Raw genomic sequence first — 27122 nt, forward strand, 5'->3', positions numbered from 1 at the left:
TAGGAGCTTACGTAGGTTAATATTAATGGAATTATTAATGATTTTATTTGCTTTGATATTTCTGCAAGGGGTAAGTTTTTACCAACTGGAAAAGCAGGAGATCTAAAATAAAATTAATATAAATGTTCCATCACATCCAATTTTTAAAATCAATAAGTAGCAGTTAAATGTATTAAAAGTCACATACTGAATTTAAATGTTACTTTGCTCCTGAAGAACACACTGCAGACTGGAAGCTCTTTAACCAGTGAGATAAATGGCCTTAATCTGGCCATTACAATGACCAGGACTTAAAATTCAGTGTTATTTGATTGAATTCACTGGATACTTAGAATGTGGGAGGTACTGCCCTTGTGCATCCTCTTAGTCTTTTAATCTTTCAGCCAAATGTTCACATTCAACAATTTTGTTTAACTGGCAGTCTGTACATTTCAGTGTCTCAAAGACTGGTGTCATGGCAACAGAGATTAGTATGCGGTGTGGTTTCCTCCATGTTAGATTATATTGAAATCATTATTTTTAAATAGCAAATAATGTAATTCAATAAACCCTGGAACGCTATCTGATTTGTATTCCTTATAGAGGATCTATGGAGAAAAGCATTCATTTTAATATATGATTACAAATGGAAACTCATCTATGAAGTTAATCTTAATGAAAAATGTATATAGATGTATTGCTTGCATTCCAAAGTACGTGAGATTGTGAATTTGCTATTAAAGTTATGCTTTCTTCTTGCACATCTATATTTGGCCTCCTTACACTTTCCACAATGCAGCAAGGCATGTTAAACATGATAAATTGGAGCATAAGAAAGCCTATTAAATATCCTGACTGTGTTTCTGCAGGCTACTTTATGCAGTAACCACAAGTATGTTGTAAAATACTTACCACTCCCTTAATGTGTGGGTCAAGTTAAAACAGTCTATAATTCTAAGCTGTTTGTGCTATATTCATATGGGCCATTTTTGTGGTTAAACTGTTTCTGGCATGCCTGAATAAGTAGAGCTTAAAAAGCTAAATAACACTCCTACATATTTTCAATTTTTAGTTGTTTTTGGTATAGAATTACATAAATTTTGTCAACATTTAGCTTTTCAAAACTCAAGGAATAGTTTAAGAAGATTCATAAATTGACTCTGATTAGATTTTTGCTTTACATGCCTTGACAACACCATAAGACACATTGATACGCCAACAAGAAAATAATAATTTTAAGTACAACTGTCTGCCATTGCATATACTTCTGCTTAAACGTGAAACCAAAAAATAAGCTATTTGTATTTTATTTTGTGTTGGCAAAGTGTGTTAAAATGGTACATAGCCAATTATAAAAGCAGTGCATTCCTTTAATTCCAAACTGCTAAAATATGTTAGCTGTGTATCATAAATGAGGAAGATTTGTAGGCTCACAGGACATTCATCCATTGTGTCATTAAGATCTGATGTGTTTCACACTTGAAAGTTTGTTGAATTTATCCATGTACTTTCCCAAATTAATTTTCTCTGGATTTTTTTGTTAGCTTTGTTTTACTAAAATGAGTACATTTAATAAAATGATGTCTTACGGATTTACTACTGTTTCAAAAACAAGTTCAAGAAAAATAAGTAGAGCTGATTTTCTTTAGCATTTAATAGCCATGAAAGGAAAAAAAAATGTACTTTCTACTAAAAGGCTAAACAACTAAAGTAGTTGTGCCCTCAGGTCAGTGAAAGCTTTCTGGGTGAATGCTGTTGACCTTCCTAGTGTGCATGACCAGACATGTGATTGAACTTCTGTTCATGGATGACCTAATTTTAAGACATGTTTTTGGTCACCAGTTATGGTTAATATACCTCACAAAAGGTGTTTTTATTTAATATTCTGCTCTCACTCTAAAGTTAATCCAGTTAGGTAAGATTCAAACAGAAGACCTCATGCGCTTCTTAAAATTGCATTCCTTTGTCAGCACATTAACAGCTGAATTCTTAATGGGTTTCTAAGTGGACGTCTTTGTTGAGCAACTGAGGGACAACACAGATGCTGTTGAGGTCAAACATATGCTGCTTAAACTGTGTTGTAGAAAATGTGTTCTGGTTTGCTCTAAAGTCCTGGAACACATTCTGCTCAGTTTTTTTTTAAGTGGTCCAGTACTTTTTATCCCCAAAGTACTATGAAGATTAAAATAATAAGACGACCCTGCCAATTAGTTTTTTTTGTCCGATTGCTTTTTTGGAGGTTATTGTGCCTAGTGCATCTTCTATAGAGTAGTTATTTTAGTTTTTTTTACATTTGCATTTCTCAAATGTCAATCTTTACAACTTTGCCGTCATTAAAGGATAAATCATTCTCGTTCTTCAGGAATACCATACACAGAATTACACAGGCATAGATTTTAGGCTGTGTTTGTTTAAGATTTCTATCGTGTCTTTGGCCTATTTAAAATACAATTCCATGTTTTTAGAGTAGAGCTCCAGCTTTAATTTGGTGTTCTATACAACGATAATATAAACCTCTGTTTTGATAAAGTTGTCAAAATTCAGTTATTGGCATGGTGGCATGCACTGTGTTAATCAGTTAGCTTGTTGGTTGCTGATTCTGAGAATTTGATAAGACGTCATCCGGCCTTTGTCCAGGGCTTTTATTGAGGCTAATGACTGGTCTTGTGCTGCCTTGAGATAAATGACATTATCTCTTGAGTGGGCTGACAGGAAACAGACATGTTAATGGTAAAGCTCCAGGGAAGACCTACTGCAGTTGAGATGAAGAGGGGGGAACAACAACAAAAACCTCGGCTTGCAATCACTAAGGCATGATGCATTCTTGTATTTCCCAGGAGGGTCATGAACATTATAACTAGCATGTGGGGTACATAGTCTGGAAACCTGCTATTTGCATGTAGGTTTCAAGTAGTATGGTTTTATTTTTAAGACTGTAGTTTTCGTAACCTTAAACCCTATTGTAAACGTTGTAGAGAACTGCAATAGCTAGGTTTTTGAACTGTAGTTCTATTTTCATTCTATAATTCAAGCTCTCTGAGAATGAGTTTTGTATTTTAAACTTATTTAGCAAAGGAACAGCCAGATGTAAATCAACCATAGGAAGTTAAACTTGAACCAAAATATTGGGTAGTCTCATGCAAAGGCTTTTGGGTTCAGAATAGAAGTGCCATTTTGTATAGCACTGAAATAACAGAAATGTGTGCTTCTTCTGTTCACCCCAGTATAGCTCATGTTAACACCCAAGACAATCAGCAACTGTTTATAGCAGCCTTTAAGTTACTGCAAAGGCTTCAGATTTTCTTTTTTACTGAGACACACCCATCAGTTTAAACACAGGATTCTTATCAACTGGAGTTTTAAAATAAGACAGATCATTCAGAATGACCCCTCTTGATATAATAAGTGACAATTTTTTAATGTAAGTGCATTGAAATTACCGCTGTATTTATAACATAGGATGCTTTGTATGGCCTGCAGTTACATAAAATGTTCATCTGTCCTTTCTCTTTAATTCATGCTAAATGGACTTGGCAAATAAAACAAAGCGTTTGCATGAGAATAAAGAGTTGTAAAACTATTTGGACATTCATGTGAACATCACAGTGTAGATTGACAGACAATAGGGCTGTTTGTCATGTATTTAGAAGCTGAAAAGAGCTTGAGGTAGAGAGACAATTCTCCCACGTAATGTATGGATTTTTTTCTTTAGAGTTTAAATACAGACACTTAGCTAAAAGAGGAAATAGTGCATTAATTATAAATTTCTTTGTAAAAGCTGACATTCAAAGAAAAACATAAAAACAAGTCAGCGCCTTTGTAGTGGCTTTTATGGTTTTAAAATCTGATATGGAGGCTATGTGCGGGTATATTATTACGATCAAAAAGATGGCTCAGAGCCACAGGGGTATGCTTTTACTTAACAGAACTTAGAAGGTTTTCTTTTTTCCTTCTTTTCTTCAGATTTCCCCGGTGGCCTTGTTTTTATTGAAAAGGAAATATGAGGAGACCTGGTGGCAATTTAGTGCTTTCCCATGACACTCTGAAATAATAACAGTCTTTGGTTGTTGTGCACTTGCACTGTTGTACACTCTGACTCAACCCTTGCCTTGAAAAGAAAAAAAAAAAGGATAAATCTTTTATAGCGTAAAGCATAATAGAAATGCACTTGAACTCATTGCATTCCAATTTACCTTTCCAGGTGCCTTCTTTTAATAATATATATACTTTATTTTTATTTCTTGTGTCATTAATCCTTATTGTGTTCACAACCTGAATTTTGCCTTTAATCTTTCCTTTCTGTTAGGAAAATTGGCGGTACATGCCATCCCAGACTTCCAGATTTATTGGGGGTTTTTAATTCCCTAATGTAACATCAGAAGCCGTTCTTTAAATAATTAATCTAAAACATGTAACTCGGCTGGTATCAAGAGACATCACAGGGATTGGTGTGTTTATATATCCTGGCCATGTTTTTGGAAGTTACAAAATGTCATTAGATTTTGTTGCTGTTGTTTGCTATTTTTAAGTGTGGAAATCTTCCACTCCTGTAATTTTACAAACAGAAGTGGTTAGTAGCCTTCAGCTGGATAACTGTCAGTGTGCTTGTTCACTGCCCAGAATGCCCTGCCACCCTTTCCCAAGATGCCACAGCAGATGTCAGACAATTGAGTACAGCTGCTTCCATTACACCATCAATATATATTTTTTTTCACAATCTGTTTCCTCAACTTAAAAAAAAAAAGATTAATAAACCTATATCATCTTGGAAGGTGTCTGTCTCAGAATGATTTCTTATTTTTAATGACCTTTGTTACACACATTCAGATTTAAAAAAAAACAGCTAAAATGCAATTTTATACTGTGTGCTTGAATTGATTCCCAGTGCTTTTCATTCTGACAGCCTAGCCTTTTCCTTTCTCTTTGCAAAGCACACTGTTTCTAAAAATATTTTTATAGCTTAGTTGTGTTATTCCTGATATGCAACTATGAAAGCTGCTTGCCCTTGTGGAAGTACATTTATTTTAATCTAGTTCCCATTTATTGCCTTGAGCATTGTAAATCTGTCAGTTCTACCCAGCATTTTTTGCCTCTTTATTTGCTCCATTTTCTGCTCTTGACATCATTCCCCTGAGGCAGAATCCTAATCTGCTTTCAATTAGTTGCAAAACTAGAACGACTAAAATGGAGTTGAAAATTAGTTAATGCTGATATAACAATTAATGCAGTTTTCCACTTGCTATCATTCTATGCATGTTAGGATTTTTAATAATTCATTTAGCATCTACCAGTCTTAAATCTAAAGTGATTAAAGTATCAGTGTGTCTTTGCAGTATAACTGTCATATTGTGCCTCTAAAAAGAATTGTTTGCCTTGGTCTATTTTGCACACTTATGACTGACATTGTTGTTTTTTTTTGCCTGAAAGTTTTTAATAGTAATGGAGCAAGACCTATGAGCAGGTTTAATTTACTAATAGGTTTAATGCTGTAGTAGCTCTTATCCAATTCTGCAGATTGATGCTGTAAGCCAGAACCTGGCTACAACAGGAGAATTGAATGTAATTAAAAAGTAAATGGTTGCAGTTGATCTTAAAAAGCTCATTGTCAGGAACACAGGGTCACTAAAAAGCCAAACTCAATGCATGATGGCAAATAGACCTTGACAGAACCAATTACCGAGGAGGTGCCTTTACACATTTCGCAGATTTTATAACTGTGTCATTGCTTCAGCCATTATATTTTGAACTGTCACCTCTTTCTATTTTAATATCAAAGGGAGTAATATAAAATATTTTAAATTTAATACAATCATTTAGTCTGTGTAGTCGAACATTCAAATTTTCAATTCCAGTTAGCTCAACTCTGCATAAACAGTTTTAAGATGGGCACATTGTTCTTGGTGAAAAGGTTCCATGGCCATGATAAACCAAGGTATCGGCTAACATTCTAATTTAAATGCAATTAAACAAGATACTGCTACAAGTTTTTCAGTTGGAACCTGGCCGAGGAAGGAAAACAGTAGAACAACATGTTAAATTCAAGAATCATTTTTAACTGATATCACAGTACCATATATTGCAAGTATATAGAAAGATTGGATTTCTGTTTTTTCATGCTAAAGAAATTAATTAGCATATACCTGACAATGCAAGGTGCTTGTTAACTGTTGGGCGCAAATCATATTGGTGCATTTGTTTGGGGGCATAGACATAGTAAATGTAATGATATGTGCCTCTACTTGCCCTCTTTTACAAATGGGAATTGCTGTGCGTTCAGGAAGGGTTTGAAGAGACAGATTAAAGAAAGATGTGTTTGTAAATCAGCCTTTGTTTGAGTGTGCTAATTAGTGATCCGTGCTAATGGTTATTGCACAATTGAACAGTTTAATTTTGGGCTTTTTGCTTTCCAAGGCCATTGACCAGCATTAAAAAAATACATTTGATATCCAGATTTCTAGACCCTTTGGGCAAGACATGTGCATAAGGAGGTGGTAGAAACTATGGCTGCATTCTATTGTATTAAAATCTACAGTTGTGTATTAAATGACATGGTTGGTGCTTCTATATTGTCTTGCATTCTCTGAATACAATGATTACATAAAGTATGTGTGAATGTATGAAAATTTATATTCTTACAATAGGTGTCCTGACTACATAAATACATGTACTATTAAAATGTATATCCTTAAGACCCTTTAGAGTACGGAAAATATGGAAATATGTATTGCATACTTGCTGTTTGTGCCTGAGGACTCACTGGATGAAAATTGGGAGAGTCAAAGCTTACAAGTCTGTATGAAGACACTTGATACTGTGGTTTCAGATGTTGTAGTACATGGTAAAAAGACATCAGGCCTGTAACATAAGTGGATGTACAGCTCTAAGGAGATGTTAAGCTAATTACTTGCTTCCAGAATTTTTTAAAACGTTCTTTTGAGGACTTGAGTTTCGAGCACATTTGTAAAAATTGTATGATCTTTTCAAGAGTCTTCTCCTCAGCAAAGGAGTCTTAAGTCACTGCATTAGTTAAAGCTGTTATTTTCTACTAGACCTAAAATTAATGTTTGTCCTTCTGTATGGGAAATACAGATAACCTTTAATAAAACATGTCCACCATTTCCCTTGTGAAGTGAGTTTGAGTTTATGATGCATCTTGATTATTCCACATGAGAGTAATGACAGCTCTCATTTTAGTTTGCTCCAAGAGTGCATACGCGTTATTTGGTTTAGCAAGTGTTTGCTGTGGTGAATGTGGTTCCAAATCTGTGTTAGGCAGCATTTGCTTTCTCAGCTTACCCACAAGGTCTGTGACTAATCTAGTCACTGTGAGGATTTTGTCCATATGTTGGCTTTAATCATGGAAATATGATCTTAGTGTGGGCCGTAGCAAAGCAAGACATTTATCAGCTGTGTTGGTTGGGAAGGGGGAGGAGGTGGTTAATGGCAGTTCCATTAATAGGCTTTTATTGTTTGGAGATGTAGGATAGTGTCGTGGTATTTGTATGGAAATCGATTTTGCTTAACCTCTTCATGTGGAGTAGGCATCTTCTTTTCCACATTCAAGTGGCTGTTTTAAACAGAAAGATATTTTTGGATATTGAGATCTGCCTCTTTTAACTGGAATTAAACTTTCTGGTCTTTGAAAAAATTCCAAGAGCTTTGGAAATTTACACTTTTGAATTGAATAGTTTGTTTTTTCCTCATAGACCTGATCAAGACACTTTGGAAGAAATGGTGAAAAAATGAGTACGGCAGTGGCTGTATTACACTGACGAGCTTTCTTGCTGCACTTTTCTATTATAATTCCATTTGATGTGCACTACTAGAACAGAGGATAAGCTGTTAATCTTTTGGGACCACAAGGGCCCTTGGCACTTACCTATAATTGATGTGCTCTGATGGCTGCTTGCATACTAGAAATGTTGAGGTGAGGGGCACAGTCTTCTAAGTTTCCTTTGTAATACCTTGATAAAATTGCTTATTCATTAATGTTTTCTCAATAAAGATGTACATTTTCAGCAGCCTACTTTAAGTGAACGTAATTGTAGTCTGAACTGCCATATATGCATTTGAACTGAAAATCAGTACATTTCTTCTTAATAGAGAACCTTAAGAGTACAGAATGTTTTATTTTCAGATACAATTGAAAGAGATAAGTTCAATGCAAAAAGCAAACTCATGGGTGTTGCCGTATTGAAAAAAATAATCCATGATCACTACTGCTTTCAGAAAGTTGAATCTACATAGCTTCTGCAACTTGTTTTTAGCTTGCATAACACTTTTTTACCCAGCTGGAAATCTCAACTGGTTGCATCTCCAACATGTTTTCTGTTGTGCTGTCTATTAAAGAATACTAGCTCCTTCTAGTCTTTTCTTGTAATGTTTACTTAATGGAATTATATTTCAGTTCCATAATATTGCCATCATGAGGTTTATTAAACACAATACTCATGCTGTGTGCTGATGTTAGAAACTATGGAATTCCAATTCATATCTTTTTTTTGTAATAATGTTATATGAGACCAAAGAACTATTTGTACTTATCAACAATGAGTTTCAAGTCATCCATCTTTGAAATGTTTCTGGAGATAAATGTTTCTCTTCAATTAAACAAGATCTGACACATGGTTTTTCACCTCATTGTTTACTTTGCCCATGACCTCATCAATTTCTCATTCACTTTTGCCACAGGCTTTGAAATGACAGCATTGGGGAAACTAGTGGTATTTGGGATGTCCAGCACTCGTGCAATCATCCTATAGTTCTTTGGAGACTAATGAACCAATGGGAAACCAAAAAGTAGATATTATTCAATAATGCAATCTACATTTAAAAAAATACATGAACTGTATATTGTTAATTTACTTAATGCACACAGAAGCATATTAATAGACTTGAAGAAAAAGAAATAGGGCTCAGAGCTTCGCTCTTTGTGGCTCTGATGATGCAGTGCACACACTGAAAGTGTAGACTCAATGGACCTGGAACAGAAGAGGCAAATGGATGTCTGACATGTAAAAAACTGTCATTAACATGGATGGTGTAGATTCTTATTAATAACAATTGGGTGCTGAGATGATCTCGGACCCAGTTAAACGGAATACACCGTTATATACCACACATTGAGCAAATATGAAGCTCCTGGCTACGTCTACAGTTGTATTCAAGTAAAAACAGATAATTTTATAAAATTCCTAACAATTAAAGCTTCAATGATTGGTCACTTATTGTTGACATACTTAGGTTGTGGATCATCCTATATTCCTAAAAGAATATGCTAGATTTGCTCATCATATTTGGCAAACATCTTGATCCTAGTAGGTTATGTTTTCCTCTTTACAAAATGATATCAAAACCAAAAAGTAGTGAGGATTTTGTAATATACAAGAATTCACAAAAAATAGTTACTTTCAGAAGGACCCATCCTATTTTGTCCCATTTTGTGAAGTTTTTGGAATTGGAATTTGTTTATCCACTTTCTCAATATAAAGACATGTAAGGCTAAGGAAGTGTTTGACATTTTCTTTGGCAGATTTGCTCAAGCCCTCTCAAGTTGCTTGGTGATTACTTATGGACAGCAGTTTTCACATCTTTCTACTGATTTTCAATAGAATTCAAGTCATGATATTGACTGGGTTGCTCAGGGATGTTTTTCTAAGCCACTGTACTATAGCTTTGGTTTTGTACTTTTGATCATTGTCCTGCTGAAAGGTCTCTAAGTTTTTGCCTAAATTTTATATCTGAAGCAGGTTTTAGTCTTAAGATTTTTCATGTATTTACTCCATCTATGTTACCATCAGTCTTAAGCTTTTCAATTCCTGTTGAAGAAAGCTGCCACCAGTATGTTTGACAGTAGGGATGATTTTGACTTGAGTGATGCACTATGTTGGGTTTGCTTCAGATCTAATACCTTGAATTTAATAAAAATATACACTTTTTCTTATCAGACCAGAAAGCCTTCTGCCATATGTTTACTATATCATTTAGTTGTTTTTTTTGCAAACCCCATGTAGATTTGTGATGTTTTTTTCAGTTCTATACATGTCCCCTTTCAGGAGTGACTATGATATGGTGCCTTATGGACATTTTCTCCCATCTCACCCACTGAATTCTGTAACTCTTTCAAAGTCACTGTTGTCCTTGCATCCCTAAGCAATTTCCTCCTTGCCCAGCTGTTCCATTTAGAGGGAAAGCCTAATCTAGGCACTTCCACTACTTAATGATCAATTTCACCGTGCACAAAGAGATATTAAGAGTGTTTGAAATGTTTTATAAGCTTTTCCTGATCAGTGGCTTTATATAACTGTGTACCTAAGTTGTTTAGAAACCTCCTCATTATGATTGAATCACTACCTGACTAAAGAACCTTGCAGAGTTAGAAGTAAAGGTTTATTCCATGCTGAAGAGAGGCTCCATTGCCAAAACTTTGTGCGTTCAGGTCATTGTGTCACTTTTTTTCAGCATGGAATAAACTTTTACTTGTTCCTTTGCAGCCTAAGCATGCTGATGCCACATCAATTGAATACTTATGTAAACTTGGTTTTTTCTTTCTTTTTTTCCCATATAATCTAATTTTCCTTTTTATTCTTTTAATGTGTTGCGTAGGTAGTGTATATATCAGATATAAATTGCTTCTTCAAAGTGTTAAGACTGCAAGTTTTAAAGTGACAAAATGTGAACGTGTTTGCAGTAGTTACAATATCATTCAGATCTCATGTTCCATTATGAGAATTCTGCTTATTTCTAGTAAGAATTATTTCAAGGTCTATCTCAGATGCGTGGGGTGTAAAACAGAACTATACCTTGGACAGGAAAACACTCCATCATAGTACAGGATTAGATAAGTTCCATTAAATTCTATATAGTTCAAGTACGTATTTAAAAGTAATCTGTAATGCTTATAGCAGGAGCCTACAGGGTTTGCATAGGGATATAGGAAAGGATATGAAGAGAGGAGGCCATTTAACATGAAGATTTTGTTGGTTGTTGGTAGCTGACTAATCCAAAAATATCATGTAGACATTTTTTGAAAAAGCAATGGTATCAACTTCAACAATATTGGCTGGTTAGCTTTTTCCCCTACAATCCTTTCTGTGAAGTGCCTCCTGTTTTCATTTATAATGCATTACCATGTAGTTTTCACTTATGTCCTCTGGTTCATGTGTCACTGCGGATTCTGAAGAAGTCTGGATTGACTTTGATGATTTTGAAAACTTGAATTGGATTCCCTAGTAGTTTTTTTGTGGCTTTAAGTTTGTGGCTTAAAGGTTTCAGTTCTTTTAGCCTATCTGTGTAGGGCAATCCTTTAATCTTGAGAACATATCTGGTTGCACTTTTCTGGATTGATTCCAGAGCAGCAGTATCTATTTTGTAGTGGGGTGACCAAAATTGGACAGTATTTAAAATAAGGTATTATTAGTGCCTTGCTAACTTTTGTCTCTTAATTTAAATTCTTTGCATTTACATATAGGTTGTAATACTCTGTGTTTCTGTTTCCTTTGCTGTCTAGAAGATTAAAACAATACATCAATATTTATACCAAATTCCTTTTCAGGGGTTTTTCCATGAAAATTAATCCCTAAATTTTAACCAATCAATATTTGTTTTTAGTACTTCCATGTAATGCTTTGCACTTATCTACATTAAACATCGACTGCTATCTGTTTATCTTAAATGGTTCTAGTACTTGTACCTCTACCACAGCTATGCTAATACTATTTGATACAGAGTCAAGCTTTCCTGATGTGCTTATGTTCACAGTAATTTTGAACCAGTTTGTAATATGCAACACCTTGTTTTCTTTAGGGATGAAATTGTGGAATCATATAGATGGTAAATATGGTAAATGTGTGGGATTTTGTAAAATATTTTCTGAACCTTTCTTTTTATTGTATTGGTATATTTCATATCAGAGTTACTATGGCAATACTTGTGGCTTGTTTATATAAAATTCAGGGGTATACTTATGTTGCATGTTCAAGTAAAAACAGATTGTGGTAAAATACCAACATACATTTATGAAGTAGATGTGCACACTATTTTGCATTTAAATACCTAGAAATGTAACGTTATCTTTGTGTTGTATTGACTAATTCAGTACATACAGCATACAGTCATCCCCACAACACCAGAAACCACTTTAGGAAGTTTGGAAATGAGGAAGGGCCAGATGGGGAACATACTTTAGAAGCAAAGATGACAAGAAATACCAGCTGCATGGAACGACAGTCTATTGCAACGCACAGAAACGGACAATTTAGAGACCTAAGTTAATCTGGTAAGCATGTTTTTGGGAGGGAGACACTTAAGCAACATTCAAGCCCCACATAACAGCCACCCAAGGCCAGAATCAAACTTAGGACCTTGGGTTGCATGCCATTGAGCCACCCATACATTGTACCCACTGTAGAAATATTTTTTTTAGACCAAAATAACTGCCAGGCTTAAAAGAATCATTGCTATGTGAACCACATGTCCACACATGACCGTATAATGTTACATACATAGTCATGTAATATCCTCTCAGCCTGAACTTTTGAAGGGCTACATCCAGGCCAAAATTGCTATCATTACAATTAAATAATTCTAGCTAGCTGTTTTTTTGTAGCTTTAATGTACTACGTCAGTTATGTTTGTTTCCACCTACAGGAAAAATAAATTTGAACATGTTCCAAATGGTCCTGTAGTGGTGCGGTTTTGAATGTTGTTCAGCATGTATTCTAGCTCTTCCAGATGGGATTCATGTAGCATCTAGATCATCATGTATGATGCTGTGTATGTGCTGAATTCTAAACTGCTTCAACAAACATAAGAGTTACTTAAATGCTTTTATCATGGGACCCTGAGGTAATGAAAACACTATCCATTGCATGGGCAGAAATGACCATATAGCAACAAATGCTGAGTGTAGGAATTTGGAAAACATTTCTATCAAAGAAGTTAATACCACTTCAATTCAAATAATATTTTTAAAATACTTTAAGTATGGTATAAAAATATTGCGAAAAAACAGAAGTGGTCAATATAGTAAAACTACATTCTCAGAGTTTTTACTGTTTATATTGAGATATTCACAGTATTTCCCTGCACTGCACTGCATTGGTATCTTGGCATTTTCAAAGTGTGTTTGCAAGCAATTATCATCACCATCATCTGCAGTTACTCATAATGAAACAAGCTTGATTAGTTCTCGAGAAAGATCTTTCCCCTTGCTCGCCAGTGTGATACCGCATTCCCTGGGTAATTGCCATCTGTGTGATCAGTTCCAGGTTATTTTCAATTAGTAAGCACCTCCATCTGCCCTAAAGCCACGCAAAAGAATTTTCAAGAATCTAATGAGCCCAATTTAACCAGTGTATTTTCTGGGTCTGTGTTAATCTTTGTCCAGATCAATTTGAGGCGATCTTCATGAAGCCATGAATGGTCTATACCAAAAGGAATGCATTTGTATTTTGTGCTGCACTACATTTTAAACAAGATGAGCTTTGTTCTTTGTGTAGCACTGTGGGGAATAGAGAAAGTAAACAGTCTGCATATTTCCCATGTTTATGTAGGGTATTTTCACTCGGTGGTCACAGGTGTCATGGATTCCATACTTTTCATAGTGTCTGTGATTTTTGTTCAGGTTAAAACTTTTGTGAAATGTCAGTGGTATTCACTCCATTAATTTCTGATGTAAAGCTATTAATCAGTATCAGTGCTAATTTAAAACAAAATCAGTTTAATACAGTATTTCACAAATCAGCAAGACAAATTATATATGTTTTGGACTCGCTTACCTTTAAAGGCTGCTAAAATGAAACTAACCTTGTTAACCCCTTTACTTTACCATCTGTCATGGAGGCTGTTGGCAGTTGACAAAATTACTTCAAAATTCAAATCAGCTTCAAATGACTAAGCTCAGCAATGGTTCATAACCTGTACAAAAGAAATTTGTGAGAGAAAGAAATTGGCAGGGACAGTGGTGTAGTTTTTGTCCATTACACATAATATTGCAAGGAATGTGAATTTTAGTTATCTTACTTTTTACTGTTCTAAAACACAGCTATGTAAAAATAAGAAATGTATATTAATTATCCTCACCCTTTAACAGCTCTGCAAGTTTTATAGGCAACTTGAACCTCTCAACAACATTAGAGTGGTAATTAAGGCCATTTGAGTCAATGATTGATGTAATTATCCTACCTTCCATATTTCTATAGCACTTTTCTTGAAGAATTCCTAAGTGTTTTGTATATAGGAGAAACCAACTTCATCTACCACTGAAGTGCAGTACCCACCTGGATTACATCACAACTATTATGGGCCAGCAGTCCCACTGAACAGAAGATCAGGTGGAGAAGAGACTTAAATATTTAACCAGTTTAATTAACAGGGGATTTTAGGTAACCTAGATTGTATAAACCCAGAGTGGAATTTTGCTGTAAACTGGTGTTAATGCCCATATTCAAACCCAGCGGTTTAACTGCTGCTGTTAAGGGTGCAATGAGCCTGTGTTTTTATGTATCAAATCATTAAATCTATTAAAATAAAAGGCAGAACATTTGTGAAGGCCAATTTCTGGCTTATTCAAATACTATAACTTTAAAGTGCTGTGTGTAAAAATATAGACTACAGATGAATGTGCAAGACATCAGATTGTATCATGTTTTGTTTATAGATTACATTTTTTTTTGGCATTAGCCTAACCGGTGATGTTTAAAGGTGATACCTCTGTTCCTGGTCACCATTTATTCATTGTATACCATTATTTTGTTGCAATCATCTACTATGCTCTTATGGTAAGATATGTCATAGGGCACTGTTATCGTTAGACTGACCTTGATAGTATTGGTGTTCAGTGACTTGACTGCAAAACTTACAAATGACTACAAAGGGACTTTATAACCTTCTCTGGTTCAAACTGCAGCCTTAGACATGCTATTTGCCAACTAATTGTACACTTTGGTTAACAGTCCTACACATAAAGATCTCCTAGGGATGAAGAGTTGTATAGCCTAATGGGCTTTTATTTGGTAAAGGTTCTTTGAACTTATCTAGGTCTTCCCTTAATTTTTTAAAATTTTAATTTAAGTTATTGTGTAACAGTTAAAAAACAAAGGCACTGGTTATTTTGTTATATGTAATATTAATGCCGATGCTGTCATCTATTTAGTCTTTCAAACAATAAATAAAAACAGCTGTTGAAGTGGTCAGATGGTATGTTTTCACAAGACTCCCGGGATTGAGGTTTTTTGGCTGCAGCTACCTGGCACACTTTAATTTGCCAGTAATACAGCTAATTCTGCGCTGTTCAGCAGGATTTTAGAGGATAAGAGGATACTGTCTGGATTATTTTAAGAGCATAGACTGATGGGGGGGGGAAAGGTATTTTTCTTTATCTGTTCAATATGGGTTATTTGTATAAAAACACACATGCTAATTAAAATAGCTGTCCTTTTCTGCAAAGTTAAGATGTATTCTTTGTAATTTGCATTTGTCTAGATTATGAAATCCATTAGTATAGATTCAGTTGTTTTAAGACTGTTGCAAGTCTTATTCTAATTATGGTTTTTCACACGATTTGGGGATTTGATATTTTCTTTTACTTTTAGGCTTATAAAAATATGCCTAAATTTGGAGTGCTTGTCGCATCAGTGTAGTTTTTATTATACTTTTTGGACCTCTTCAATACTGATTCACACATCATACAGAGCTGTGACATCTGGAAAGATGGGGTTTAAATGAGTAAAGTTTGGTTTTGTGAGTCATCTCTTTAAATTTAATGTGATAAAAAATCTTTTTCAGCCATTTAATGTTATTATTTCTTTTTGATCTTGGATTAATAGATACAGTAAATGCTTTATTTGAGGCCATTAGAAAAGTAGTTAATGAATGACCAGCTGTTTTTGACTCCCGTTTTAGTGTCACTGCCAGCTGTTAGACTTGTGTGTTTTTTTGTTTTTCTGCTGCCGCCTTGTTTTTCTTTAAATAATGGTCTGAATTAATATATTTTCTACTATTTAAGTTAAATAGTAGAATACATTAACATAAAATAGCTTCTTTCTTTCTTTATACAAAAAATCTGTAATATTTAAGTAAATATACATTTAAGTCCTAAATCCTCGGATCATTTTTCATGTAACATTATTCCTCATTCCTTGACCTCCCCTCCCTTTTTAATCTTCGCTTTGGAATGTTATACTTGAGTTGATCAATTTTACTGATTGTTTTCTCATTTTGCTATCTCGATCTTCCAGAATGTCTGCTGGTTTGAGCTCTTTACGATGGGTTATTCGTCTGATAATGCTTGCATAATTAGTCCTTTGCAAATTGATTAATGTGGAAATCTCTTGACTGCTTTAAAAAAGGGGCTGTTGTGATATTTTTGAGTTGTTGTTTTTTTTGCTGTAGTCAATTATACTGCATTGCATTTGTAAAAAAAAAAAAAAAAAAAGATGGCTTTCTGTTCAGGAGCCAGCTAGGTGACTAAATAGGGAAAAAATATAGGACCATTCATATCTCCGGTGCTACTATTTTTATACTTCAGTTTGCCTCCTGGATTTGTCCATTATATATGATTTTAGATTAAATTGTTTGTCTTTATAATTGCCGTTTAAAACAGCTGATTTTTATAAGGAGTGTTTTTGACCTACAATGCCCTGTGATCAGTTTCATCTCCTAGTTTGCATCATTTTCAAAGATTTCATATTTGTGCATTTTCTTGCCTCTTCTGCTTATTCCCCAGGACAGTAAAGAGCCTCTAAAGGCAACAGCCACACTAAATAAACCGCAGCGGGTTTACTGCTTCAACAGCACTTGTCAATGTTGAATAATGAGCTTTGCATTATTAGCCCTCTGTCAAGCTGGAGGCATCTATACTTTTTAATTAAGGAAAAAAAGAAACTTGCCAAGAATGACAAGGTGAACAGTTATTTCCTGTGTGGTATTTGCACATTAGGCATACTTGGGCAGAAGAACTCTTAATGGTCCTAGTTGATCATGTGCAGGACCTGGTTAGAGCATGGTGAACAATAGTGAGAAAAGAAAGAGTCCCGTTTTAATAAAAGCTCTTTGATGCATGTTTGGTTTGGCACAACAGCATAAGCTATATTTATCATCTAAATGGTAATTCCGGCTGATTAGTAAAAATGTAAGCCATTGGAGTGTTTTTAAATGTGTGTGTGTATATATATATTTAACATTCTTGATAGTGGTTTTGTAATAGCAAGAAAATGCAAAACTAAAGTTGAAAAGTGTTTTGGAAGATATACTGTCTTGAAGTTGGAAAATTGGTTCTTCCAAGTATTCATTGGTGGGTTTGAAGCAGTTTTAGTTCACCTGCTATTTGCTGTGCCAAGAATAATCAGTATTCTTTTTTTTCTTTTTTTCAGGTGGATCCTTTGTTTACAGTGCCTGCACCCCCTCCACCAATTACTACAAGCATACAGCCACAGATTCTGCCTTCCTTCTTCCCTCCAACATCAAACATTTCTGCTCCCACTGAGCAACTATTAGTGAGGACTCGATCAGTGGGAGTTAACACTTGTGAGGTGGGAGTTGTAACTGAACCAGAATGCCTTGGACCTTGTGAACCTGGGACTAGCGTGAATCTGGAGGGCATTGTGTGGCACGAGACCGAAGAAGGTAAGTTTTCTCATCTTGTGAAGACACGTGCAAATTTTATTGCTGGGATGGATAATTCTTTCATGAAAATTTCCATTGTTGGTCTTCCCAATCTAATGTGTTGCTTACTGAATTGCATTGTAATTTGTGTACATTATACCCGTTATGTACTGTAGCTCTAAATTGAGAGACCAGGTGAAATTGCATGTTGGGAATATTTAGCTAAAGTGTAAAAAAATAAAGGGTTATACCTAATTGTTATTTGTGAACTACCTTAAAAATTGACCTAAGTGATCAGTCTTCAAATGTATATAGCATAGAAACGTGTTCCAATTGCATTTACAGGGAGTGGACAAAACAGTGGAAACACCAAGCAATATTTTGAATATTATTTTTAATTAAAAAGGAGATGGCCACCCTTTGCCTTCTGAACCTCTTCATTCCTTCTTGGAATACTGTTATACTAGTTTTGAACTCTCTTTCTAGTGGAATTTTGGACCATTCTTCAAGAAACCAAGCTTCAAGTTCTTTAAGAGTCGAAGGAGGTGGAAATCTATCCCACACTCTGTTCCAGAATTTCCCATAAAGGTTCAGTGCTGTTGAGATCTTGTGATTGAGAATACCATGGTAGATGGAGAACAGGCAGTGTGGCTTGAAGGCTTTCTCCAAACATAAACCTGTTCATATTTTTCCAGATAGGAAAAAGAATTAAAGACAACTCATGAGACGTTACTTTCTTTCACTACTCAGAAGTCCAGGTGTGTTGGACTGGGTTAGAAATGGTTTCTGAATGGCAGCCCTGACGTAGATTCAGTTCTGTTGGAATTTCTGAGGCTGTTGTTTTGTGTCTTTTAGCAACTATCCTTAACAAGTGTGTGTTTATCCCTATTGGTAAGCTTTTACCTGCGACCACTGTTCTTCTTTTCTGATGCTATTTTCCCTTGTTTGCTGACACTGTTCCCATTGACACATTAAATAATGTTGCCTTTTCTGTGACAGATGTACCTGTGATCCGGGCCTGAACTATTTAAGCTCTTTCAGTGTCTGTTAGGTCTCATGTTTTAGAAACTTGCATTTTAAATTATTAGTTTGAAGACATCTCTTCTAGATTAATCATATTGGTCATTAGTATTGAAATTAATGTGAAACATGAGTAGAATCCTTTTTAATTGAGGTTTTTCATCAGGTGTTTCCATTATTTTGTCAAACCCTGTATGTGCTATTAAGACTATATATAACCTGTTCCTACACCTGTGATAGATCCTTACTAAATAATTTGGAATGCACTTATAAAGGGTATTTATCTTCTTTGTTGGTTCAGGACTGTTCGTGCTAGGATTTATCTTGCTCAAACAATTTGTTAGAGTTTAGTTGCATAATGCATGTTCACTAAGGGTATTATACCCAATTGTAAATAACTTGCTAGAGTTCTATGTTTTAAGATTATGGCAGTGATGGAGTGGGATCCAAAAAACTGTTTAATATTGCGTTTGTGAATTTTTGCCAACATTGGTTTTTCTACCATCCTAGACTTCTAATCCTAGAAGTCTCTGTGTTGAGTACTGCTAAGCTGCTGTTTATTGAAATGTTTAACGAGCTTTGGAATGTGTGTGTGTGTGTGATGGGGCCTTATGTGGTAGAATGAAAGAACTTTCAGTGGCTTTTGGTTGTAGCTCATTGAGAACAAGCTGATCTCTTGACCCCAAAGCACATTTTCTGCCTGACTGGCAACATTGCCTAGCACTTGGATTGGTTTACAGTTTATAATATTTATCCATCTTTGTCCATCTTCTTTATGGATAACAGTAAATCATTAGTTTTGTTTTTAAAAGATGCAGCTCACAGTTTCGTTAACCCTAGACACTTTTTTTGCTCTGTGTTTTGCAAGTACTTTGAAATATGCAGCATGGGCTACTCAAAGCATGGAGATAATTCCTCCATGTTCACAAGACTTAATCTCTTCGAATAAAATATAAAAACGAGAAAAAGGGAAGTGATACATTATTGAAACATATGACAAATACTACAATCTGAGCATTTTAAAAATGTAATTCAGATTTAAAAAATCTAAGAACCCATTGTTATGATTGATATTAACTATCTTTACAATTGTTTGTGAGTGGCAATTGTGGATGTATAGCAACGCTACTGTATCTACTGTATATAAAAATGAATACTGGAAACTGTCTTCAGCTACTACAACCTCCCAATTTATTTATATCCCAAAGCAAAAGTACTAAGACATCATACATAGTGTCCTGCTAAAAAATAAACTCATATTGTAATCTAAATGTTACTGCCCCAAGCAAATGCATGTATGTCGTAAATAATTATAGTTCAGAAATCACAAGAGTCCCATTTATTCATACACAATATTAAAATAATATTTGTTTAATTGTTAATATTTTGTAAATTCTCCCCTGGAACATATTATGCATACAAAATGCCTCTTATAGTTTGCCAAGAGGTAGAAAGTGGTAGATTCAGATTTTGTAAATTATTTAATTAGCCATTCCCCATCTTTTGAACGTCAATTACCATTTTCCTGTAGTTTTAGGAGAACTCTCCAAGTTTAACCACTTGTGTGGTACCTCCTTTCATACCCGAGGGATACCTTTGGTGTTAATAAAGTACTTCCAAAGAGCAGAATGTTATTGTTGATTTTAATGTAAAATAATACTTGGAGATATGTATGTGACCCTCATATTTCCAGGAATTGAGTAAATTTATGATAAGTACAAATTTGTTCTGTGCAGTGTTAAAATTATTTTTAGCAAAACACACTATGCAATCGATTAACTTATTGCATCATCTGAAATTTTTTTATCCTCTTTCATTCAGTAAGGGTTAATATGTGTGTATGTCACCATATACATGTTTCTTCAATACAATTTGCCTCAGGAAAGAATGGGGGCAGTTGGATGTTGATGGAATAAATGCATAAAAACTGTTGTCATGTTTAGACTGATCTATAATGTAGATTTAATCTTCCCTGATTGATTTTGATTTTTTTAACTACTTTACATCCACCATCCATTTTCAGATTTTTCTGTATAAACACAAAATGTGGAAAGTAATGTGCATACGTCATGTAGTTGTTAACAAGGTATTCTGAACTCTAAAAAGCATGGTGCCTACAGCATGCATTTTATCAAGCAGATCATGTCACATTTGAGACCTTTCTTCTTCTGCAGTAGCAGCTTACACAACTTGCTTAGGGAGCACTGGGCCACTGGGCAAATGCATGTGGAAGTTGTCACTCATAATGCATTACAGATTGCCTCAGGAGTTGAAATGAAAGGTGTTTTTTTTTTTAGGTTTATACCCGTAATAAACATCTTGGTTTCCTATTGCTTTGCTTTATGACAAAACTCTTAAATTGGTTATACTGACAAAAACGTAATTGTACAAAGCACAGCTATACTTTGACATGTTTAAGAAGCAAAACCCTGGGCTCTGGTGTCTTTTGTTGTCTAGAAACAGCTGCCGTTTTAGCCTTCTGTTTTATGCCTGTCCTTGTATTCATTGTGTCCCGCCTCACGTGCTCAGATTGACATTATTATTAATGCCACATTAGTGTAATTTGCTCATATGATTGCATTATAGCTAAATGAGCGGTGATGTGAAAATGGTAAGCTCTCTGTTTATAGCACAGGGTTTAAATCCTCAGCTAGCTGCTGCTGAGACAGAATACTTGATGAATTAGTGCAGAAAATTGAGCCCTTTTCTCCACCATTGAAGTGCCCCACATCCCTCACCTGCCTTTTTTGGTAATGCAATTGTGCAACCTTAAGGCATACATATAGTACAGATAATTAAATCTCTTTTTTCCCCAATCATTATGTGAAATGCAGTTTTAGACAGAAAAAAGTAAAAGAAATACAACATCTCACCCTTTGTTGACTCATTTTTCTTTATCCGACAGCTACACTGTCACATTTTAAGATTACACATTTACAGTAATGATTTGAACTGAAGCCAGTGTACTGCTCTTAAATGAGGTAAGAAATGCCTTCATTCAAATGCAGGATGTAGATTGGAGTGTAAGCCTTGGCGAGCCAGGCATAGTTTGATGAATAAAGGGACTGACAGTGCTATGTGTGAATCTGCATGAAACGCAGCAATCCTACATTACAAACATCCTCCCAGCAGAACAGAGTGCTATTTTGGGTCCCGAGAGCTTCTTTCAACATGCACAGTAGAGTTATTCGTTGTGTAAATAAATATTGGCAAACTGAGGAGGAGGTGGTTTTGACTGAAGCACACTGCACAAGTGCTTGCAGAATTTGAAGCAGTTTGCTGCAGTGAAGACGGGGGGAGGGGCACTGCTGGGAACATATTGTACAGTGTGCATGTGCAACTTTAGATTTTTCTACAGCAAAGCTCATAATGTTTAGAGGCACAATGTATTAGTCAAATCTGCCATTACTTTGGGTGCTTTTTATGGAAGCATTTAACAGTAATGTAAAAGGAGGAGACAGATGATGTTATTAGTTGCAATATTATTTTATCACAGTCACAGTTTTTTCAAGAGAAATCACTAGCTAGTACAGTAATAGATTCAGTTTTTTTTTTAACCAAAAGCTCATTTTTGGAAATCCCCTTCTTTGTGTTTTAGTTTCCAAAACAAGTAAATAAGAGAATACATTGGGACCCCTGACTACATGTACCCTTACATAGCTAAATTAAAAAAGGTAAAACAAAGGCTCATGAAAACGCGGCTTAAATAAAAACAACTGTGAATATGAAGGGGTGGAATGGCCCCAGGCTCAGCGTTTGCCTTCGATATAAAGTAGAAGACTTTGTTTTAATGGATACAGCAGTATTTTAATTAACTTCAGTGTTGCTACGGTAACCTTTTTCAGTTGCTTTCAAACTAAAATATGGAGTACAAAGCCACAGCAGTAAAAGCAAGTATTTTTTCTTATGAATTTAAATAATGTCTGTAGTTTTTAAATAAATTACAAATTTGCTAGTTCGGTATTTGTATTCAGACTTCTTTATCCATAGCTTTCTTTGTCACCCACTGAAAGATGCAAAAATACTGGGAAGATAGGTTGGCTGAGAAAAGTGGCTAGTACGTTGTTCAGGCGGTTTAATATTGAATGTCTAAGGTTCTAGATGTGCACTGCCTAGTATGAGCCTGAAAACCAGACATATTGTTCATAGACCAATTTTTTTTGGTATTAACTGGCTTAGTGAATCTTTAAATGATTGTGCATTGCTCCATTGTGGACTGAGTAAACGTTTATTTTGCAACTGTGACTGTTCTTTTTACATCTTAAAGGAGATTTCAAGGATGAAAAACAGGAAAGCCTTAATTTAATTTCTTATGTTATCTGATGAATGTCTTGTTTTCTGTCGATGGATTTTTTTTTTCTCGCAAAACAGGGACTTTCGCAGCAGCAGGAAAGTTGGGAATCATAAAAGCTGGAGGTTGTGGAGTAAAAGTGTTAAAAGATTTGCCAGTCTGTGGTTGAATATGCAGCAAAACCCAAGGGACTCCTGGTGAAAGATTCATTGAAATGTAGATAACGTAGCCAGCAAATGAAATGGCAAATGGTTGGGGGGGTCATCTGCAGGATGAGGTCAATTACGCTCTCCAGGCTGTTTTCAAGGATTTTCTTCATGCTTTGTCCAGGGAAGCTGGTCACAAGAATTCCATAGTTTGCATACTGTTTGAGCGTTTTTGTAACGCAATGGAATGGAAGCCTAATGTGTATTTACTTCTCCCTGGTATAATATATTATATTATAGGATTTATGACTATAGTTTCACAACTGAGACTTTTATCCCAGTAAAATTTAATTTGACAGTTGGCTTTTGTTCTTATGCATTGTCAGGGGTTAAGAGATTTTTTCTCACATAAGACATGCGTTTTATAGTTTTACAATGTGGCAAATGATCTTAAAGATTGCAAGGTGAAGTACTTTAAGATTTCAGCAGGTTTACAATATTGTAGTATAAAGAGTTCCATGCCCTTGTCATTTTATCTGAAGCTTGTTATGATGTAAGTAAATGTATTCTGTGTTTAAAAGTGACTTTATACATGGCTTAGTTGTAAAGCATTTCTGTATGAAGCAGAATCTTTTAAGCCAGCACAGAAATAGGATATGAGCAATTTGTTTGGCATGTTCCATCTGTTCTGAATCAGTCTGTTTTCTAGGAGAGGCCTGTGTAAGAAGTAATTATATTCTAAAATTGATTGTTACATTTGACTAAAGCCTTTAAATAAACTGTTAAAGTGTGTCTTGGTAGTGGTGGAGTAAGAATATTAAAGTAATGAAATATGTGTGACACATTGTTTAGAAAATATACCTAACCCCTTTCCATACTAGGTACTGTATACTTACTAGGTAACACAGCACGAAAAATGCTTCTTGTGTAACAATCACATTACACTCCCCACAGTGGCACTAATGGAATTTTCATTTACATACTGTAAATCTAGAAAAATGTTGATCTTAATTTTAGCAGTGCAAAGAATGAACTATTTTAATAATGGATGTTTTTTTGTTACTTTTCAGTAGTTGTGACATAAAGGACAGACATTTTTTTAGTTTTATACACTGTAGTAGAGATAGTATTAGGTTTTTGCTTCTGTAAGCATGGGTTTCTGTGTTTTTTTCTAGATGTATTGTGATGTCTGAACATTATTTGCTTAAGGGGTAAAGGTAAAGCTGGAGATTGACAAAAATGCTGTGCCAGTCTAGACAAGAAAGTGACAGGAAATAAGCTGGAGAAAATGTTTTTGTATCCCTGAGGTGCTGCCTTTGAAGCATGCAGCAAGAGAAGCCTTTGTGCAAAACAGCCTCTATTTGGACAGTAACTGCAGTGTGTTGCAGGAAAAGCTGTTAATTTGTTTTTTGCTTCTGGGAGTGTTCAGGGTTTCTTTTTCTGTGCTGGTAGTTCAATAAAATTGTTTTTCCTTCCTTTCAATCTTTGATGTGTGGGTGTGGTGTTTAGATTGTGTTAAACTATGTTACATTTCTCCCAACAAAGTGATACCCTTTCATTAATTAAAATGTTGCTTATTCCTGGTAAGGGTTGCTAGGAACCTCAGGCCTTTCCTGGAATTACAAGGAGCAAAAGGGCACAGAACTACATCTTCGATGAGGTGCCTATCCATTGCATGTGTCTGTATCCTGCAAACACATAGAGATAATTTAGAGACACCATTTAACGTAGCCCGCATGTCTTTGGAATGTGGGAGGAGCTCTCAGAGAAAACCTATGCGAACATGTGAAGAATATGATAACGGCACACAGAAGGTGCGATTGTTGGTAATCGAACACTGCACCCAAGAGCTGTGAGGCAATGGTGCTAACTGCCAAGACAGTGCCACCCAGGGCGATATCCATTACAGTAAATTCCTTTCATAGAAAAATGTTTCCTTCAAACTTCAAACCTTGCAATCCACTTTGTGACTCAAACAGGAGTGTTCATTGCTTATTTGTTGTGTATTTTACAGTAGTTGGCAAGTTCTCAACACATTAAATTGTTTCTCAAACTTTACATCATTTAGTTGCTTACCCTCATCGATTTTCTAAGCCTTCGGAATCACGTATTATACATATGGTTAGTAAATTTGAAAAGGCTGTCTGTTCTGGGGAAAGAAAAAAAAACCTGGACTGTATCATACTTAGATTAAGCTGTTTGGGCAGCTCTTTGACAGGCACCTACAAATGGTGTCATCTTCTCAAAGGAGAGTTCTCAGTGCCAAGTGGTTTTTGTTTGCAGAGGAATGAGTTTGTGAATTAATGTTTTGTTTGCCTGGAGACACCCTGGATACCCAAGAAGTTCCGTACTAAGCTGGAGGAGCCAGCCAAAGTCCTGAACTTGTTCTGAAATGAACCACTTCTTTAATGTCTTTCCTTTTAATGACAGACTACCACCACAGTGCTAGGAGTAATGTGCGCCGCAAACAGTATAATTTTATCAAGAATTTACAAGCTGTAGTAAATTAATTGCTGCATTTTGGCACAATAAATTGAAATGAATTAAGTGTGACTTGGAGTTTACTATCAACGGAGTCAAGATAAAGACCTTTTCTTGCCCTGTGATAGGTTGCTGGCAAACTGCCAGGAAGTGTGTTGCTTGCTCTTTGTAAGTGCTATAAATCATCCTGCTCTACCTTGAAAGCTTTTTAGAATTAATTCTTATGGAGAGTTTGTGCCATTAGAAGAGCCTGTCAGTGATTTCACATTGCATCCATGGGTTGTACAGTAGGTAATGCTGTGAATATTTTATAGAATAACCCAGTACTTCATCTTTATACAGCAGTATTATGACGGTACTTGCAGTGCCAAAATTGTTCTGGTATGGTATTTGCGTTTAAAACTTTAGACTTGCTTCTTTTTTTTTTAGTTTTGACTTACCTGAACAGATAGTAAATGATACCATTATGTTTTATTTTCCATGTTCTCATTTGTGTATATGAAACCAGTCCCACACCAAATGATTTATGTTCAAATAAAAATTCTGTAAGCACAGGCCAGGCATTCGAGTGGGGAAATTCCTCAATTGACTGTTCACTCCGGCAGAGAACACTTTGGTTTTTCATGGGAGCAAGGACTGCATTCCCCTCCCCCACTCCTTTCCACTCTGCGGTTGCTCGACTTCCCCTTTTCTCTCTTGACGAATATGTGTGTTTATGGAAACCAATCCTCTCCCAGTTACAAGCAATTACTGTTACAGAGTCAACCTTTGGAATCTATTTTTGAAAAGCAGCTTTTACTCTAATCAGTCTCTTTGTGTGCAGGTGACTCCTGATAGCTTGAAGCATTCTTTTTCTGTAACCATAGTTTCTCTACCCTGCTGTGTGCTGATGTGTAGATCTATGTTCTGTTGGCTATTAAGGTGCTGAAGGCAGTGTTTCTGTTGCAATTTATGAGAAATGTCAGTTGAAGCCAGGGCATACTGTACACACTACATTTTCCCAGCTGGAGACTGTTCGTGAACAGAAAGCTAAAATGTAAATACATGCAGTATTGTCTCACTTTTTCCGAAGAAAAGAAAATGGAGTGAGTGGCAGGGAAAATTGTCACTGTGTGTGGGTGGTCTGAGACCCATACTCTCAGATGTGAATGTTTTTATTTCTTATTTGTTTCTTTTGCAAACAATTTGCACCTACAAGTAATGATTTTTCTTTATTTACTTTAACGTCATAAAGCTACAAATCTTTGCCATCTAGGGGGATGTTTAATTATTTTTCTTAATCCACTTGTATCCATTTATAAATGTAACCTACTTTAATATTTTTTCCTAGTATGAGTAGCACTACTTTTATTTCTGGTTTGTGAAGGGAATTTGTGTTCAATTCCAGTGATTTACATGGCTTAGAAAGTGTTTGGTTTTCATCTGTATTTCCGTGAGAGCTGTCCTTAACATATCCCAGGGCTGCTCTTTTAGCCTCAGTGGTGTAATGAGAAGTAATATTAAAAGTCCAACTCATTTTTAAATTTGGAAAGAAAAGGGATAATGGTTTAGTTTTTAATAATAGTTTTTGACTTTTTATTAGTAGTGGTAGGACTGTTGTG

General features: G+C 35.4%; 1 protein-coding gene across 3 annotated transcripts in view; it reads left to right on the forward strand.

Moving 5' to 3' along the window:
* The window catches only part of znf608 (zinc finger protein 608), a 51502-nt gene that overhangs the window by 5531 nt on the left and 18849 nt on the right, over positions 1 to 27122 (forward strand). For all 3 annotated transcript variants that reach the window (XM_015368600.2, XM_015368594.2, XM_069187230.1), the window contains exon 2: positions 17352 to 17604. In XM_015368600.2, the coding sequence (XP_015224086.2) occupies positions 17352 to 17604 (253 nt within the window). The remainder of the gene's footprint in view (positions 1 to 17351; positions 17605 to 27122) is intronic.

This window comes from Lepisosteus oculatus, chromosome 3 (assembly GCF_040954835.1).
Source record: "Lepisosteus oculatus isolate fLepOcu1 chromosome 3, fLepOcu1.hap2, whole genome shotgun sequence".
NCBI lineage: Eukaryota > Metazoa > Chordata > Actinopteri > Semionotiformes > Lepisosteidae > Lepisosteus > Lepisosteus oculatus.